General features: G+C 52.8%; 2 protein-coding genes across 7 annotated transcripts in view; both read left to right on the top strand.

The window, feature by feature from the left end:
- Positions 1 to 554: 554 nt before the first annotated feature.
- Positions 555 to 4429, top strand: NAIF1 (nuclear apoptosis inducing factor 1). Its single transcript, XM_009475737.2, has 2 exons — positions 555 to 1389; positions 2026 to 4429. Exons 1-2 carry the CDS (start codon positions 885 to 887, stop codon positions 2487 to 2489), a joined length of 969 nt encoding a protein of 322 aa, XP_009474012.1. The 5' UTR covers positions 555 to 884; the 3' UTR covers positions 2490 to 4429.
- Positions 4430 to 10302: 5873 nt separating this feature from the next.
- Positions 10303 to 14075, top strand: part of EEIG1 (estrogen-induced osteoclastogenesis regulator 1) — a 38721-nt gene continuing 34948 nt past the window's right edge. For 2 of the 6 annotated variants that reach the window (XR_015703689.1, XM_087753006.1), the window contains exons 1-2: positions 10303 to 10519; positions 11935 to 12570. Coding sequence is in view for 2 of the 6 variants with exons in the window: in XM_087753006.1 (XP_087609132.1) it covers positions 12425 to 12570 (146 nt within the window). In the remaining 4 variants the exon portion in view is untranslated. Of the gene's footprint in view, positions 10520 to 10772; positions 11012 to 11934; positions 12571 to 12811; positions 12833 to 14075 lie in introns of those variants that run through there. The other 4 variants (XM_087753007.1, XM_087753012.1, XM_087753008.1 and 1 more) reach the window with 4 other exon arrangements.

The following is a 14075-nucleotide window of genomic DNA, read 5'->3' on the forward strand; positions in this document are numbered from 1 at the left end:
CGCGCCACGCGCCGCCGCCGTCACGTGACGCTGCGCGCCGACCAATGGCAGCGGCCCGCGCGCCGGCATCGGCCAACACGCCCCCGCCTACGCCCCCAGCTTCCACACGCTCCCACGAGCTGGGCGAGCGCTGACGTCCGAGGGACGCCTTCCCCTTAACCAATCGGAAGAAAACACCGCCGGGGGCGGTACAAGCGCCTGAGCCAAACTGCTATTGGCTAAGCCCCTGGGAGGAGGTGAGGATAATGCGACACCATGTCCAATCAGATCAGGAATCGGGGGTCAGTTTGAGCTTGACGGACGCGGCACGTATCCGGTAGCTTCCAAAGCAGGCCGTGCTCTGTGTTGATGGACGGGAGAAATACCCAATGGAATTAGAGCGGGGAAATTCATGGGCGGGCCCAGGCCCTCGCAGGCCTCACGCAGGCCCAGTAGCCTGAGACGAGCGGCGAGGCGGGGCCGCCTCTCGGCCCCCCGATGGGCAGCGCGGCTGGCCAATCACAGCGCGGCGATGCCGGCGGCAGGCGAGACCTCCGCCTGACGGGCAGGTGGGCTGCTCAATCAGACGAGGCGGGAAGGGGGGCCGATTCTGGAAGCCATTACGCCAGCGCCGCAGGGCGGAGGCCGTTGAGCGGGGTTTGCTGGGCGGCTGCCGTACGCAATTTGCGTATCGTTGGCGGTGCCAAGGGGGGAGCGGGGCGGACGGACACCTCCGGGCCCCGGGGGGCCTCGGGGCCCCCCCTGTTGTCCCCGGCCCCGGGGGTGAGCGGGCCTGGGGGGGCCCTGCCGCCCCTCGGCCCTGCCCTGCCTCCCCCAGGGCCCCCCGGGCCCCCCCCGGCCCGCAGGTGTCCCCCAGCGCCCCCTCCTCCGCGCCCCTCACGGCCATGGCGTCGCCCCCGGCGCCCCCAGCCAAGAAGCGGAAGATGAACTTCTCGGAGCGGGAGGTGGAGATCATCGTGGAGGAGCTGGAGCGAGGCAAGCACCTCCTCATCAACCACTTCAACGCGGGCGTGCCCCTGGCCGCCAAGGCCGCCGCCTGGCACGACATCCTGCGCCGCGTCAACGCCGTCGCCACCTGCCACCGCGAGCTGCCCGAGGTCAAGAAGAAATGGTCCGACCTCAAGACCGAGGTGCGACGCAAAGTGGCCCAAGTGCGGGCCGCCATGGAAGGGGGAGGCGAGAGCCAGAACGGCAACGGCAACGGGCCGGAGAGCGAAGACCCGACAGGCGCCGCCACCGCCCCGGTGATCCTCACCCCCATGCAGCAACGCATCTGCAACCTGCTGGGAGAAGCCACCATCATCAGTTTGCCGAGCGGGGACTGCAGTGCCGGTGACGGGACCGAGATACCCATCACCGCGTCGGCCACCACGGTCACCCTGACCCAGAGTGAGTGCTGCGCCTGCTGAAGATGGAGGGGCGTACGGGGGACCCTGACAGCCGCCCCTGAGCGGGGAAAGCCCCAGCAAAAGGAAATCCCCGCGGCTCCGTAGTGAAAACGCCGTTCCCCGTACGTCCTCCTGTTGTAGGGGAGTGGCTGCAAGATACGCACGGACTGAAAGTCAGCCTCCATAGCCGGGTTCGGCCTTAGGAACAAGGGAAGCCGGTGTCCTTTGCACCACGCAGGTTGTTCAGTCCCCCTCTCTGGGAACAAAAGCAGGGGGAGAAACACCTCCAAGGCTGATTTCGCAGTCCGCCCCAAAGAGCCACTGTCCTTCTGACAAGTGCCATTCTGGGTCTTGTCTTTGCCCTCATGCCGCTTGGAACGATTGTTCCGAACTGGAGGTTGAGAAATGATTTTGTCTAGACAGATAAGGCATGCCCTATTCCTTTGGACTGTACAGCCTAGACGGAAGCTCGAATGAGGGTGGAGTAGACTTAAATAGGCCATTTTGTGCATTGCTGTTCGTTGTATGTTATCTCGCTGAACAGGCCGTATTCCTGTGATATTCAGTGAATAGTCCTGTAGATAAAAATCCCCGTATCGCAGCTACTTCTTACCCCCTTTCTGTCCTTTGTTCTCAGTTCCTGCGGAGACAACCTACCACAGTCTGGAGGACGGAGTTGTGGAGTACTGCACAACAGAAGCCCCCACCACAGTCACCGCCGAAGCACCCTTGGAGATGATGGCACACCAACACGAAGTGTCCACGAAACCCCAGGAGCTGAAAAGCCGAATTGCTCTGAACTCAGCCAAGCTCTTGCAGGAGCAGCGAGTGACCAACTTGCACGTGAAGGAGATTGCCCAGCACCTGGAGCAGCAGAATGACTTGCTGCAGATGATTCGTCGCTCTCAGGAGGTGCAGGCATGCGCCCAGGAGCGACAGGCACAAGCCATGGAAGGAACACAGGCGGCGCTGAGTGCCCTCATCCAGGTCCTCCGCCCCATGATTAAGGACTTCCGTCGATTTTTGCAGAGCAATACACCCAGTCCGTCGGTCACCGCTGACCCCAGCCAGACGGGGCAGCAAGATGGCATGATCCAGTGAAAGAAACAGTGATCGGACGTCATTCTTGGAAAAAACCTGCCTGTGCTGCCGGAGGACACAGGGAGCGAGGGGTGCTAGCTCTTGTCGATACGAAACGGCTCACCTCAGAGTCTTGCTGAGCCTGAACAGCTTTCTTTCTCTGCTAATCTTATGCTAATCTGCCTTTTCAGACTCATCATACAGAGCCATAGCAGGATGTGTAATAAACCAGGAACTTAACGTTGGTTGCTTTAGTTCCTCAGACAATAGATTTATTAAAAAAACAGTTATTTTTTTATTTCTATTTGGAAAAAAAACTCTCCTCAGTATGACACTTGTCTCTGTCTCTCTCTCAAGATCTATAGCCTTTAACTGACTTCTGATGTGGAGAGTCTTGTTGCGGTATCACAGCACTGCAGCTGCCAAGGTACAGTTACCATAAACTGTAGTGCACGGTAGTGAATGCATTTCTGTCTCTTGCTGAAGGTGTTTCCTGGAAACGTGGTACCAGCTGTGGTACAACCTTCTCTCTGCACCGAGAGTTATGGATACTGCCCTTGGAGCGTGACATCCAGCCTGTGCAGACCAGCGCCAAGCCTACCTGCAGTTTAAATCCCACCTGCATCCCCTGAGGATATAAATGGGATTAGAATAGTGCATTCGCCTCATGTTCTATTTGCGTGCGGTCATGAAATTTCACTATAAACTTGGCAGATGTGATGAAAATTTTATGTCTCGGTTACCAGATGCTGTGCTGGGATACGTATCGGAAGCAACGTATTGCCTGTCTCAGTATAGTTAATACACAGGGGCCTGGATGAGTTTCACTCCGGTGGGTGTAACGGGTGAAACTCCATCTCTGTCTCATCTGCATCGTTTGTCACCTCCATAATACCTTGATCCATCAAAGTGGAACTGGACTGCAGAGCTTCAGCCACGCACTAATTCTCAACATTTAGGAATTTATCAGCCACTGAGTGAATTTTGGAGCATTATTTGGTTCTGCTGGTGGCAGTGGTATTTGTTCTGTACTTGTCAGAAGCTGGAAGCGAGTACAGCCGTTCTTTGTTAGCCTGCTCTAGCTGGCTTCCAGTGGCATGCTGAGAAATGGGTCTGAGGTTCACCTCACTGTTTTCTTGCCGTTATGCAGGGTAAAACGTTTGCAGCCACTTTTCGCTTCTCTGAGGTGTTCAGGCCGTGGGGCTTGGTCCTCAATGAGAAAGCTTAATTTCACAGGATGGTGAACACGATTCTCACAGACTTGCAGTAATGTCATAAACTTTTAGATTAAAAGCTCCACTTGTACGTGCATGGAAACAAACATAAAAAAAAAAAAAAGAAAAAGAAGGAAGCGTAACTCTTCGTCTCCCTGTACCTTGCAAAGTGTGTCACATTTAACAGGCTTGTTGCTTGCCAGATACTGCTTTTGAAATGGAACTTTTTCAGAGCTGGTATTTGCTTGCTGTGAAGTCTCCTTTCGGGCTGAGACGTGGTGAGCAACAACTGATGAGGGAGTGTGAATTTGCACAATCAAACTAAACCTTTACACAGCCTTTTGGGGGGGATGCTGCTGGAGGACCCCCGGTTAGCGCAGTAGGCGAAGAGGCTACCGCTGCCTGTCTCTGGCCTTTCCTCACCTCCTCTCGTCTGCAAGTCTGACGGGGGAGGACAGACAGCGCCGTGAGAAGGGTTTGGCCCCTGGAGGACTCCCGACCCTTTGGCACCGACATCTCTGTGCTGAGTCAGGGCGGCGTCGGCTGCGCCTTCCCGCCTTGTCCGGCATCTCGCCACATGAGTAACACTCGCCTGACTCTTCCTCTCAGACTTCGTGGAGTCAAATCAATTGCTCAATTGAAATTTATTTTTAAAGTAAAAACTATGTCATATGTGTTGGTTTACCTCATTTGTGTAATGATCTCTCCTTTACAAATATGAATTTTAATAAAAAATACATTTTTGGTAAACAATGTGTGTCAGTACATCGGCATGATCCAGGGCAAAAACGAGTTCACGACAAGTTTGCAACACGAAATCCTCGCTGAGAAAGGGCCAAAGCAAACTGTGAACAGCCACGTGTCACCGTCGCTTTTTCTCTTGTTCGTGAACTCTGTGGCCTTGTATTTACATAATTGTGGTCTCTTTTTTTTTTTTTTTTTTTTTTTTAAATAACAGCTTTTACAGCCTTACCTTGGAGCACTCATTATTTCATCGTGTATGACAGATTACCAAAGTATACTAATCTCCCAGCTGCTCAGAAGGTGCCACAATAGCCTGAAATGGTGGATGAAGTACCAGCCTTTGGCTTTAAATTGCAGTGTGTGTTTTTTCAGTGACTAAGCGCTTAAGGTGTGTTACTCTTTCATAGGAATATACGTGTTGCCCTTGGAACCACCCATTTTTCTTGTCTTTTCAGGGTAAATATAGAGCTTAGTCAAGCCAGCAGCATTCGGGTGCAAGTTCCGCATACACATTTTTGTCTCATTAAAAAGATGGAGCAACATTTTAAATACAGGGTGAGCACTGTGACGAGGGGCTTGGTTGTTGCTCATGATGAGGTCATCAGACTTGGGGAGGGAGAGAGAAAAGTGTCCCTTAAAGTCAAAACCAGGAGAAACAGGTAAACAGGGCACTTAACAGGGCAAACATATGCAGGGCGCTCAACAGGGAACTGGTGCCCACACAGAACAAAAGCTAAGGAGTAACATCTATGTTCATTTGTGCTCCTCTACTGTTCTTTTTGTACCTAGAGATTTGTATTCAGCATCCAGAGCGGGGAAGAGCCGCGCAGGGGTGTTCTGCCACAGGGTACCTCGGAGGCGAGGACGAGCAGCCTTCGTACCTGCTGGAGGAAGAGAAGTTCAGTGAGGGACTTTTGCTGGGTCAGAAGATGAACAGCACCACTAGCTGCTTCAGGAGCAAAAACCCTGGTTGTGATGTGTGCAGCTCAGGCACGGCTTTCCAGGAGATGGCACTGTGCAACGGGGCAAGGCGCGGGGATCCTGAGCTGCGGCAAAGAACCGCGCACTGCAGGGCCCTGGCAGGATGGTCCCAAAAGTGACCCTTGTCATCCAGACCGTTTGTGATCCTGCTCGTTCCGCTCACTGATGAATCTTTTCAGGACCGAGAGCCCTGAGAGGAAGAAATTGAATGGGCAGAGCTCAGCGATGAGGAACACTGGTACCCCTAGAAAAGTCAGGATGCCTGGGAACACAAAACAGGTCCCTCTGCTTCCCACAAACATGGGCAGAGGACACTGAGATGTCAGGAGCTCACGGCTCTCTTTGGGGTGAGTTCACTGCAGAACCGAACCGGCAGGCACAAAATAAAACCCCACACAAATTCTTTAATTATAAGCAAAGGGACAGTTTTTAAGATTTTTAGAAGACGCATAAATACGTCAGTATCCCACAACTACAGTGCGCTGCCATAGCTACATCGCAGCTCTGGGAGTGGATCCCCGCCAAGGGACAGAATGATATCACCTGCGTATTCACCCAAATTACCTCCTCCAGCGTGTTTTTAAAGTTTGTCAAGCCTGTTTTGGCAAAGCATTCTTCTGGCTTTTTTGTGTTTTTGTCCTGTTGCCATCTGAGAGGTTATTGCCAGCAGGTACTGTCAGCACAAGTGCGGTCTGTTAAGTATGAAAATTGAAGTATTTAAGATTCTTTGTCTTTCTTGAAAGCATCTGACAAGCAGCTTCACACAAATGATCGGCACAGCTTCCAGGCTGCGTTTTGCGAGCAGGAGTAAAGCTCACATCGCCTGGAAACTGGGCTCGTCAGCCCTGGGTTCCCAGCCCTGCAAGGTGATTAACCCAAGGCAGAAGCCCAGCCCCAGCAGGGGCAGTTTTTGTTACCTCTGCCGCCTGGGATCCCAAATTAGAGGTTGCCCTGCCAGGGAACCACGGACTTAGAGTTGTTTCTGCTCCGTTTGGGGTAACAGCGGCATTTGTGGGGCTGCAGCCAGAAGCACGGAACCAGCGGGAGAGCCCACGGCCAGCGAGTCTCTTGTCCAGGAGAGCGCTGAAGGCGACACCTGGGATAGACACAGGATAATGCTTGATAAACACAACAAGCCTCGAGGTGAAGCAGGTTCAGTCTGCAGATTTTGGAAGGGGCAAACCAGCTCCCGACAGGCCTCCCGGAAAGAGTCCTGCCGCACATTCCCAGGACACACTGGAGCAGATATGGAAACCAGTAAACAAAAAAAGCCAGGCAGCTGGATTTTCAGGTCTGGCCACATGTTTGGGAAAGGAATCTACTGACTCCAGATTCCTGAGCTCCCTTTCTCTCTGTGGATAACAGGATCCCCATCCTGGCAGGCCAGAAACCCACTGTGCAGGTGTGTCCTTCGCGTGTCCAACAGGAAACCCAGCCCGGCACAGAAAGTGAAACAGTTTTGGCCTTTATGATGATGAGTTCAGTTAAATATGGAACGAGCAAAAAACACAAGCAGATCAAAGTAGAGCTCACAACCTGTTATTAAATTAAGCTGAGAAGACGCAAGCTTGGAATAATGCCACACCATAGGATAATCCTATGTAATGAGGATAGATCCCTATTCCCCTCGCAGGGTTTCCGGCAGCCTGCGCGCTACGGACGGGGCTCGCACCGCTGCAGTGTCCTGCCCCGGGGCCTGCACCCTCTGCCCCGTTTCGGGAGCTCCCCGGCCCGGGTCTGCCCCCGGCGCTGGGGAAGGCACCCACCCGCCATGCAGCAACTCGGAGCGGTGCGTTGCAGCTGCTTGGCCACCAGCAGCGCAAAGAAAACATTTATAGCATAAAGCGTCGCGTGATAATCTTTTCTTTTTGGATGACGAGGCTGAAAGCTCATTAACGCTATTATAACAGAGGGTACAGGTGCAACAGAGGAGAGCCATTATTGCGTTTATGCTGTTGCAGCAACGGGTATAATTTAGTTTTCAAACTTTAATCATTTGGCTGCTAGGACAAATGGATTAGCGTAATGATGTTTTCCAGAGGAAGACGCCAATGATGTAGTTTACAGGGCTCGATGATTTGCTCGCGTATCTGGGATTCCCATGGGATAAGAGATAGGATTTGATGGCTCACCAAACGCATTACAGAATCTATCTCGCTTCACCTCCCTGAGTTTTGTCCCCTCTGAATTGATCTTGCTTTGTTTCTTCCCTGCTGCTCTATCTCAGTCCTCAAAGCGGGAAGGGAGGAGGCAAGAAAAGCCACCTCTGTCCCTGCTCGCTCACGGTCCCAAGGCGAGCAGACCGTAGAGATCCCGGCCCCTGCCCGGCGAGACACACCTCGGGTGACAGCAGAGGTGAGGCCCAGGCTTAACGGCAGAGGCCAAGCTGATAAATTATCCCAGACGGATAAGAGGATGCCCTGAGCCAGCAAAAGTCGAGGAAGTGGTGGCGGCACTGGGGAGCGGCATCAGGAAAGGCTGAGGTCAGGCAGAGCACGGGGCAGGGAGGTGGCTGAGGTTCACGGAGCAGAGGTGAGGTGGGCACGGTGGGGCCGAGGTTGTGGAAGAGACATCAACAGGATCTGAGCCTGGGGTAAGCAGAATTAATAAATATCAGAGCGCCCTGTTCACGTACACGGCCCCTTAGTGAATGGATTGGACCTGGATCGGAAAATAATATTAAAGCCAGTGGGATGGTGGACGGACAGAGACACCCCACGCTCACATTCCCTCCGTGGTGCCTCCGTGGGGCTCAGACTCGGCCCCGCTGACACCTCTCCCGGCAGGGCACGTGTTTGGAGGAGCACTGTCCCTTTAAAAAACGTGAATTTGTCATGAAACAATTATGCAGCATAAACACAGAAAAATCAACAGGGTGAATTTCGAACTAATAAAGATTTAATCTCAAAGTCATGAGACTGCGTTTGTTAGGAAAATATACATACCCCTGAGAATCCAGCTACGGTTGCTACATTACACACTGTTCAGCAGCTCACTGGGCATTTTTCCAAATCCGTTTATTTTTAACATCAGTCACATTATTCAATTAATTATAAAAACAGTGAGGTTTTCAAGAGATGGTTCTGATAAAACTGCAGAGTAAATATGCGTGAGAACAGCAAGGATTAAAATCTCTAAACCTTAGCATTTGGGGCTGTTGCTATAAACAAGAGAAGTCCGAGGAGGAGGTTATTTATCAGAGAATCATACCAGATAACACACGGCCTCCTGCCACACCACAAACAGAGAGATCATTTGTTCTTTACCTAGTGGTGGAAGCAAAAGATCGACACGTCTGTCAGCGGTACGCTCGGGGAATGAGAAGTGTGAGGGACTGGGCTGGATTCTTCAGATGCTTCCAGCATTCGAGCATCCTAGCTTGGCCAATATTAAATATTTAGCAGGCTGAGCTCTTTCACAATAAACAGAGAAACAGAAAGCAAGAAAACCCAGCCCATCTCTAGCAATGTCTCGAGGCCTTAAAAACACCAAATATCAATTGATGGGACGACTCCAGACCTACCTTTAAAAGCAGCCTCCACAAACCCTGCTTCATGGGAAGACTGGTATCTCCTGCGATGGTTTCACTGTACTGATATGCAATGCTTTCCCAGCCCAAAGTCTGTGTATCTGCTTAACCTGGTAAGCAAGAATCATAACAACACATTTGGCTTAATCCAGCTTTTAACTTTTATCCAAGTACGTTGCCATGTACTTTTCCCAGAGATTTTTTTTTTTTTAAAGACTCACATTGTGGTAGAATTGTTTGATAGCTCTGGTATTGTCTGCATAGATGGCAAAGATTAAAGGCAAGGAGTCTGGGCATCAAAATCCGGCAAAGAGAGAGAGGACTCCCTGGCTTTCATCCAAGCTTTGCCAGACAGGCAAATCCGCCTTGGGAAAAGTCCCTCCCTTGTAAGCCTCAACTGCTCTGCAACAGAGACTCTTGGGCACATCCCTAACTTTAAAAAATAGGCAAATCATGTTGATGATTGCAGACTCCTTCGGGACAAGGAGAGACATTTTGTTCTGCTTGCCCTTAAACGATGGAATCCTGCCTAACCAGGGATCCCAGCCCCAGCACAGGACATGGCAGCAGCACATAATAACAGGGAGACATTTTGATGAAGAGATGTGCTTAACCGGTTGCCACATCTCACACACGGAGGGGTGAGACTCCAGCTCCTGGCCCTGCCTCGCGCTGCCCACAGGGGTGTGCGGTGCCAGGGCCTCCCTCCCACTCTGGGCCAGCCAGCCCAGGCCCCGCTGGTCAGCCTGACCCACGGCCCGCTATGTGGTACCCAGAGGCCCAGAGCGAGGACGAGGAGGCCACACTGCTGTGTTTGTGACATAGCCGCTGGAAGAGATGTCACCGAGAGCTGCCTGGGCAGGGAAGGCACTGGGACAAGGACAGAGCAAGGGCTGTCAAGGGGCAGTGCTGAAGAGGGCACAGAGAGACCATGTCTGTCAGAGCTGTCTCTCCCATCACCTCAGCCCAGGCAGGGACACCTCGACTGCAGGCTCCCGGAGCCGAGGCCCGCCGTTCCCTCAGCCAACCCCGCACACTCCAGTGCCAGCTCGGGGCTGCTCGGCCTGGGGAAGGACTATGGGGCATCCTAGGGGCGCGGGAAGGCCCGTGGGACCCCCTACCCGGGGGCCACACGACCGGTCAGGCCGCGCTCCCGCCACCGGGGCCGCCGCAGAGGCCCCCGCTTCCCGCCCACCCCCTCAGCCGAGGGGGGCGGGACTTGCCCAAACCGACAGCCCCTCCTCCAATCCCCGCGCTTTCTTCCCCGCCCCCGTGCCGAAGCAACCAATCAAAGTCTTGTTCTGCTCGGCCCGCCTCCTTGCTGCTTGCCCAATCGGGCGGCGCAGTTCTGGTGCCCCTGTGCCCCCTCCCCGGGGAGGAGGGTTACGTAGTGTCGGGTTGGTATTCACGAAGCGCGGCGCTGGCGTTGCTCTGGCTTGGGGTCGCCTACGCCGTTAGCGTAGCGGCCGCAGTTGGCGTAGCGCTAGCAGAGGCGGCTGTGGCGGGGAGCAGCGGTGGCTGTGGCGGACGTGCGAGGAGAGGGCAGGAGGTGCGAGCAGGACCGGGCCGGGACCGGGCCGCAGGTCGGTGGAGGGGGCCGGGAAGCGGGTTGAGACCTCCCGCAGGTCGTCTCGTTATTTTGGGGCTGGGGAGGAGGGGTGAAACCTGGCTGCAGCTCGGTGCACAGGCTGGGAGGGGGGGCTGAGACCTGGCTGCAGCTCGGTGCATGGTTCATGGGGCCAGAGGTGGGCTGCGGCCCGGCCACGGCCCAGTGCAAGGTCCCTGGGGCTGGGAGAGGGGCTGAGACCTGGCTGCAGTTCACTCTGTGGTTTGCAGGGCCGGGAGGCAGGCTGAGACCTGGCCACCATTCAGTGCATGGCTCAGAAGGTGAGCTGAGACCTGACCACAGCTTAGTGCATGGCCCAGAGGTGCCAGGGGACGGGCTGCAACTTCACCACAGCCTAGTGTGTGGTCCACGGCACCCGGAGGTGGGCTGAGACCTGTCTGCATCTTGATGCACGGTCCAGGGGGCTGGAAGGCAGGCTGAGACCTAGCTGCAACTCGGCGCAGGGCAGGTATGGCTCATGGAGGGGGCTGGTGGTGCGGAGCAGTCACCGATCTGCCCCCTTGCTCCGCTCAGAGTGGTGCCTCTGGGGAGGTGCCGGGACCCTGGCGCAGTGGGCAGAGCTGGCTGGATTCACCCGCTGCCACCCCAGCGGGAGAGGGGCTTTAACCCCACACCCCTGCAGGCAGCAGGAGCTTTGCCTGCGTTGGTTTGCAGTCCTTAATTCTTAGTGTCGGCGAGGATTGTTTACTGCCTGGTGTTTGTAACCTCGTCCCTTTTAGATGCTAATCAGCTCTTGGCCTCCCTGGCTTAGGCGTTGCGTAAATGTGTAATGAAATGACCGTCTCCAGCCCCAAAACTGAACTGTGCAGGGCACGGCTTGGTGTGGACCTGGTGTTGGGGGAAGGCAGCGTACTCGGTGGGCCTGGCTATTGGACAGCCAGATGACCTGATTTGGTTGTTACACTGTGTAATCTGGAGCAGACTGCTTTTTTTTCCTCTGTGCTGGTTTCTCCATTTATAAGATGCAGGTGCTGATACTTAGGGCTGGTCAGAAAAACAGAAAATAAACAGATTTTTGCAAACCTAAATGATTCTATGATTCTATTCTATGATTTCTTGAGATGGCTTTGCTTAGTCTTGTTAGACTACGTGTTAGATGGACCTTGCTCTGTAAACTGCTTCTAAAGATGATGGGAAATAGAGCAGATTTTTATTAGCTGCTTTGCAAAACAGAAATTATGAGGGGATGACAACAGTGAAGCTTGCTCTAGGCAAAAAGGGGAAAGAGGATGTTGGGGCCAGGCTAATTGGGGCCATACCTCTTGAGACTGGTATGAGTCTGGACTAAATAGTACCCATCCAAACAGGTTTTATAGGAGGAGGAGGAGCCCAAAACTGGCTGGGACTAATTTACTCATTTCCCTCCCAAAGGCTGACCCGAAGACCTGTATCAAGGAGTTGCACAAGAGGAGGAGACAGAAGCTGGAAGCTTCTAAATGTGCTGCCCACAGACTTAAGGCTTCTTCAGAGACTCGGGATGACTTCCCAGGAGAGATGCTTTCTGGAGGGGTTGTGCTGAAGACGGAGCACTGCAGCCTCTAACTGGGACAGCTCCTGCTGGTCTGGAGCTGAGACCGACTTCTCTCCCTCCCTTTTCCCTTGGAGATGTTGCAGAGATTTAATCTGACCTCTTCCTCCTCACCTGAAGCCTGCCGTGGCGATGATCCCGCAGCCGGATCCGACCACCAAAGAGAAGAGAATTGTGCGTTTGAAGCTGGGCCATCGTTGTAACTGAACTGGAACTTGCTCCCTGCTTGCGCTGCTGGAACGAGTACCGTTCCTCTGCTTGTCTGTGTGTGTTTTGAGCCACTCCTCCCCAATCTTGTTTGGAATTCCTGGGCTTTCCACGCTGAATTTGCCCATGGCTTTCCTGATGAAGAAGAAGAAATTCAAGTTTCAGACAAGTTTCACTCTAGAAGAGCTGACTGCTGTCCCCTTTGTGAATGGGGTTCTGTTCTGCAAAATCAGGCTGCTAGATGGAGGAGACTTTGCTAGCTTATCTACCAGGTAAGAAGCTGCTTGCAGACTTGTTTGCTGGCTGTGCTTCTTTCCCTGGTTATTCTTCGCTTGAGCGGTTTAGCATATGGCTACCACTTGCCTACCCCTTGATGGGATTTTAATAGTTCTGTTGTAGAGCTCCACATGCCACATCATTCTCCGGAGCGGGGGAAGAACATAGCTGGAGTGCTGTGAACCTGGGTGGTGTTGGCTGATCAGAGCTGGATTGCATTTTTCAGAGATGGGGGTCACTCCCCTGAAATGGACGGGGGTTTGTGGACGAAATCCTATCTTATTTTTTTTCCCCTCCTTGCCCAAGTTCTCACATGCCGTTTCAGACCCTATTCTATATTGCTTTCATGCCTGACTTGAAACTCAACTCTGTAGAAAACTGTATCTAAGCAAATCAACCCTTCCCAACTTTGCTCTCCCCCTTTGCTTCCGAATTACTGTTCTTGGTAAGAGTAGAAGTAGCTTGCTTTGCATTGCAAATTGCTGTGAGGGAAAAATGCTGCCTGGAGTCAAAGTTGTCAGTGTTAAAGACACAGTTTATCTCCTTGAACTGATGCCATTGTGTCTCCAAGTATTTTCTTTTTTATGTGATCTGTCATATTGGGATCGTTCTGCTGCACATCTTATAAGGTTATTCTGCCATCGTGTATTGGCATTTCTCTTGACTCCTTCAGGCAGGTCTGTCCCCACTCCTGCTACTAATTGCTAATAAAAACTTGCTTTGTTTCCAACTATGCACCAGCAGTATGCAAACGCAAATTCCATAACAGCCCGGACTTGCTTTCTTTCTGCCTCAAGATGTGAAGGAAGCCTTCAGTGGCTTTCAAAACTTGTTTTTTTGCTTTCCTGAGTGACTGCTCAGTTTTAAAGGTACAGGATTGGTTTGTGCTAGCTGTTAACTGCTTTCTCCCAGAGCTAAAGCCTGGTTTGGTCTGGTTTTCCTCTTTGTGGTGCTGCACACTGAGCTTTCTCGTTTCAGGAGAAAAGATTTTATTGGGCAAGCGTAAAACATTTCTGTCTTGCAAATAGAAGTGATAGGGCATTGCTCAAAGCTTGGGTTTTCTTCCAGAGGCAGGGTGCAACCTCATCTGAAGTCTATAGAAGCTGTGGGTGCAGAACACCTCCAAAAATGGACTTTGAATTAATTTCTCTTTTGAAGAAAATCTATCAAAAGAGCTTTTCCTTATAGTGTTCTCCCTTGAGGCTAGATCCTTGGGTTTGGTGGAAGCAGCTTATCTAAGGAATTCAAACAGTATGTGAACTTGGAAAGAAATTAACCCCTCTGCTTCCCAGAGTCACAATAAAATGAGTTGAACTGGAGGGTGTCTCAGGAAAAGCCTGTGCTGAGAAATGTCGATCTCCCTCTCCTTGTCGTCCCTGAAAGCCGCGTCTAGGAGCCGTCGCCAGGGTTTGCTGATGCTGCCAGCCGTTCGGGTTGCAACGGTTGTTTTCTGAGCTGGCTGGGGTTCAACAGTTCGCTCAGCGTGGTGCGTTGCAGATGT

The sequence above is a fragment of the Nipponia nippon genome, unplaced genomic scaffold (genome assembly GCF_047370975.1).
Source record: "Nipponia nippon isolate SJK-2023a ecotype South Korea unplaced genomic scaffold, ASM4737097v1 scaffold_16, whole genome shotgun sequence".
Taxonomy (NCBI): domain Eukaryota; kingdom Metazoa; phylum Chordata; class Aves; order Pelecaniformes; family Threskiornithidae; genus Nipponia; species Nipponia nippon.